The 5,122-nt window shown below is 39.0% G+C and overlaps 1 protein-coding gene across 1 annotated transcript; it reads right to left on the bottom strand.

Moving 5' to 3' along the window:
- Nucleotides 1-1,194: 1,194 nt before the first annotated feature.
- Nucleotides 1,195-2,340, bottom strand: LOC104841899 (B2 bradykinin receptor-like). The gene has a single exon (XM_010583903.1). The coding sequence runs from the start codon at nucleotides 2,338-2,340 to the stop codon at nucleotides 1,195-1,197; it is 1,146 nt and encodes a 381-aa protein (XP_010582205.1).
- Nucleotides 2,341-5,122: the final 2,782 nt, after the last annotated feature.

Below are 5,122 nucleotides of genomic sequence, written 5' to 3'. Positions count from 1 at the left end.
GCTCTGTTAGTTTCAGAAGATTTCTGATCATTTTCAACTCAGTTTTCAATCAAGGTTCCTAGAAGTAAAAGTGCATACTGACAATTCAGTACACTATGAGTTTATCATCTGTGTAAACTCAGTTTAGATCATAAATCCAGTCCAATTGGGGAAAAGCTATCTTGTATTAAAATCACTCAGATTAACTCTACAAATAAGATCTGGGTATTATTAGAGTCTGAAAAGGCCATTCTTGAATACTCCAAACTTTCAAGACTCCTATTAGCTTCAGTTAAATTTCTAAGGCAGTTAGGTGATGCTCTCCTTCATATTTTCAGTTTCTTCTACATGTGAGATTACACAAGTTGTGCTGAGCTTTTATATTTCCATTAAATAGCATTACAAATATTAATTATGCTTTATGACTATTAAAAATGAAGTCTCTGAGCTGAAGTGTAGCTATGAATGTAACTCAAAAGGATTAAGCGAATGCTTTTACCCCAATGCAGAAGGGGTAAAGAATCTCCTGCTACAAAGAAAACGCAGTTAACTTCATGCAGCTGGCTGCAGCTTTCCTTCCACTACCGCTTTATCTTTTTTGAGCTACTTTCTGTACATACAAGCTGATGTAAACCTGTAACTAGCAGGGGCAGAGAAGTTGCAAAAAGGCACAGCTTGTCAATCAAACAATCAAAATAGATTTGGATGAATGAACAGAGAAAGTAAAAGCCCAGAAGATGGCCACACCTGAAAATCCATTTGAATAATAGTCCTACAGGATTCATTTACCAGAACTTAATCAAATACAAGTCCCTTCTGTCAAAATCTAGTCTAAGAAACCGTATGGGTACCATAAGTAGTTGCACAATCCTGACAATAGCTTCTATACTGGGGTTCTATTCAGAGAACTGTATGTACATGTATGCTTACCTTAGAAATGTGAACATTTCAAATGACACATGCATCAAATATTATTCAGCCGTGAAAATCTAAGTATGCTACAAAGTAGGATTCAATCATGAAAAATACGCAATAACAAAAATTACGCAAAAATATGCAAAACCGGGTCTCTGTATGGAGCTTCCATTAAGGTCAAACCGTTCGTTTCCCCCATATGATGAATACTACCACTTTTATTCTGTGGATTGGTAGCAGATGGATATTAGTGGAGACTGATATGTTAGAAGGCTTTTTTCCTGTAATGAACAAATCGTGCTATCGTGGTAATGGGAAAACAGACTTTTTCCTTGGGTATTCACTTGAAATGGAAGTTCTTAAAGTGTCCAGGGAGTTTTCCATTTGCACAGACTGTGATTTTCTACACCTCTTTGGGAACAAGTCCTTGTAGAATTCCACAGCCTTCTTCTGGAAGTGCTTCCCAACAATTACATATAGGACTGGGTTCAGGCAGCTGTTGCTAAAGGCACAGTATATAGCTATTTGGGTCAATATGTCATTGATTTCTTCCAGGCATATTAAAGTGGGTGTGAGGTAATGGATTGTGTCGATGAACGTGCTGATCTGGAATGGAAGCCAGCAAATGATGAACAGCAAGAGCACAGCAAGGACCAGCATGGTGGCTCTCCTTTCTGTCTGGACTAACTTCATTTTTTGTAGCTCACTACTTCGTAAGGCTTTGATGATTTGTATACTGCAGTAGGTAATTACACAGAGTGGGATCACAAAGCCCACAATATTCAGCAAACAGTTGTTTGCAGGCTCCCAGTAGCTGGCTGGGTAAACAAGAGCACAGGCTGTGATGTTGTATACTTTGTAATAATGTAAATTTCGGAACACCATTGCAGGTGAACATATGAGCAACGCACATGTCCAGACGACAAAGCTATTCCATTTGGCACAGACAGTTCGTCGCATCCGTCCAAGAGACATGGTTTTCACCAAGGCCAGATAGCGGTCGATGCTCACTAGTGTCAGGAAATAAATGCTAGAATAAAAGTTCATGTTACTCATTATGTTGACAGCTTTACAGAGGAACAGGCCAAAAGGCCATTGAAATTTATTAGAAATATTAATGGCCCAGAAAGGTAAAGCACAGACTAACATTAGGTCAGCAAATGCCATGTTTGCTAGGTAAATTTCGGCCACTGTGCAGCGACTCTTGTGGAAACACAGGACGATGAGGACAAAGGAATTTTCTATTGCTCCCAGAATAAATATAAACCAGAGGAATCCAGGCTGAAAATCCCGTAGCCATTTCCATACATCTGGATTAATACATTTGTATTGAATCAGCTGATGCACTTCTGAATTATTGTGGAAATTTGGTGCACTGACTGTGAGCTCCTGGGTGGCTGGGATGTTGTAAGGTTGTGTAACGTTTTCAGTTGTGATGGAAACCATTTCTGTGCAGAGAAAAAGAAAAAGGTGACATGAGATTACTACATCTAGCTGATTGCTGCAAGAGACACAATAAGAAAAGCTGGCTCTGCTTTTCTTACTGTCCTAAAAGGCATGGCTTTGAATGGGCTACAATTCTCTGCATTGCTGTCTCGTAGATACCCTGCATGCTTGCAGAGAGTTTCACAGACTAAACTGCTATGGACTGTGTGGACCAATTTTAAGTGGGTGAAACCGAGGGGACAAAGTAACAGCAGACATTGTAACCAACAGGTTAACTGAAAAGAACTTTTACCAGCCTTTATTCACTAGAACCAAGCTGCAGCAAGTCTTTTTTATTCTTTGAGGAGGTTCATCGTTACTTTCTCTTCTTATCTTTGTGTATCAATAGCCATAGTTTCCGAAAGGACAGATGTACCTTGTGAGTCTTGTGTTGCTCATCGTTAAGCTGCTAGTTCTGTGGCATGTCCCTCAACATTTTACACCCTCTCCAGTAAAGCAACAATTGGGTGGAATTCAGTGGTGCTTCCTCCCCAAACACTACCATATTGTTTTCGCAAATGTTATGACTGTCACAGCAGACATATAGTTTGCAGCTCTAGTTTGCACTGAGAAAGCTACAGGAGCAAAAATCAGTGTTCGCAAGCAGTGTGCCTTTCTCAACTTCTCACTGGAATCAGTTGTGTTTTTCTGCCTCTGTGTTACAATCTCTTTCTGCAAGCAAGTCACAGAAGAGACAAATGGTACAACCTTTGTGAGGGAACTTGGTTCTAATAGGTCTGCAGTGGGTGGGTTGGCAGTTTGGCAAAGATGGTGGCCATCATGTAAGCCAGGACCTGCCTGCAGTCAGGCTGCAGTGAGCCAGTTTGGGTGCAAGAGCACAGTCTGAAAACCAGGTGCTGTACTGTAAATATTCTATGGGCCAGAACAGATTGGGGTCTTACAGGGAGGTATTTATGGGCATAAATGTCAGATATGTGCTTAAATGTTACTAAAACCAAACAGAAGTTGAGCATGCAGCATCCACTCAGTACTGTTAAAATGTTAACTGGTTTTTATTGTTGTGCTCTCAGATAATGAATGCTGAGATATTATTCAAATGCAAGACTGGCCTCCCAGATCTGTATATATTTCTCTGGAGTGGGTGACAGAAATACTGTTCGTCTTTTTCCAGGTCTTTAAAATACCACTGTTTATATTATGGTTTGATTGGAAGATTTTCAGATGTATTTTTAATTAAGATATTTGTCTGATTCAGCTGGTAACTTGGCAGTAGAAAGGGGACACATCTGTAATTCCTGAAAGGATGGGGTTCTCATTCGTGCTCTGGTTACTGAATTTGTTGGTTGATAAGTGTTAGTGCTCGATACGCATATAGACATTTAGCTCTTGGAAGCAGTATTACTGAAAAATGGTGGTCATATTTTGTGTACCTAGTTCTAATTAAGCACTGTAGTTCTTGAGAACCAAAAGAAAAGATAAAGACCATATTTTAGTGGGTACAGTAAAGGTAGTAATGAAGGAGACTCTCTCTATACTGTAAAATTTATAACAGGGGTGTCAGGCAGGACAGGACAACTGAACAAATCAGGCAAGTGGGACTAAGAACTTTGAAAGACAAGGTAACCTAAACCAGATTAATCAGCACAAAACAAAATGCCAGCAACATACATTTCCAATCCTTCATAACATGAGCAAAGGACAGCATTTGCATAAACTGGATAACAACATAAATATTCTCATTCTCCAAGTTCATCCTTCCAAAACTTCAATTTTTCAAGCCCACATCTAACTGCAGGAACATTTCTCTATCCTCTGTCCTGCCTCTTCATTAACCTTGTCATTGTTAGAACCACCTCAATATTGAGACACCTGTATCCTTTTGATTTCTGATTGTTTTCAACCAGCATCTGGAGAATGGGTTGGTGGACCCTCTTTATTACACAGCATTACATGTTGTAGACACCTGTTCAGTAACCTGTGCTTTTGGTGACACTGGTTATCTGGAGCTTTTAGGTCTAGTGGATATGGATTTATTTGTCCTATACTGAAAGCAAACGCCATCTGCAGTGGATGCTACACAACATTGCAAATATTCTGATTTATGTCCTCTTTTCATCTTGCAGGTGCAAGCAACTACTTTAGGTTGTAAATGCTTTGGTTAGAAATCTTATTTTTATTTGAGCCCTTCCAGGCATAGCAGAGCACCTGCACCTATAGTGCATTTTTCTGTTACTTTATTTGTTCATATTTCAGCATGATGAAATACAGGACAATACCAAAAGCCTCACTGAAACCCAGAAATGCTTGATCTATTGCTTCTGCTTTATCCATTAGGCCAGACTGGATTAGTCTGACACAACTTTATTCTTGACAAGTTTATATTGGCAGTTCCTTATCACATGGTTATTCTTTATTATCCTCCATATGTGGATATACTGATTATTTAAGATGTTGCTGCCATGTATTCCATGTATTTAAATGTGAATGACATTTGTAAATTTGTAATTTCCTGAGTCCTGCTATCTATGTCTTTTAAAGATAGGTACTGTGTTTTGCCCTCTTTGGGATTCTAAAATGTCCCTATTCTCCTTGGTTTCACAGACATAAAAACTGATAGCAAGGATTTCCTCTCCTAATTCCTGAACCATGCCAGGATGGGTTATATACGATCCTACCACTTTGCATAACTCCATATATTCTTTAATTTGTTCTTTCCCGATTCATATAGATCCAATTGTACAAATCAATCATTTTAAATATCAGATCACAATCTTCATTTCTG

This window comes from Haliaeetus leucocephalus, unplaced genomic scaffold, assembly GCF_000737465.1.
Source record: "Haliaeetus leucocephalus isolate CR32 unplaced genomic scaffold, Haliaeetus_leucocephalus-4.0 Scaffold932, whole genome shotgun sequence".
In the NCBI taxonomy this organism is placed as follows: Eukaryota; Metazoa; Chordata; class Aves; order Accipitriformes; family Accipitridae; genus Haliaeetus; species Haliaeetus leucocephalus.
Note: the sequence above shows the minus strand (reverse complement) of the source record. Positions and strands in the feature narration are given on the sequence as shown.

What these genes read in the sequence shown, in the direction of transcription:
- LOC104841899 (XM_010583903.1), bottom strand. Translation starts at nt 2,340, where the DNA reads ATGGTTTCCATCACAACTGAAAACGTTACACAACCTTACAACATCCCA.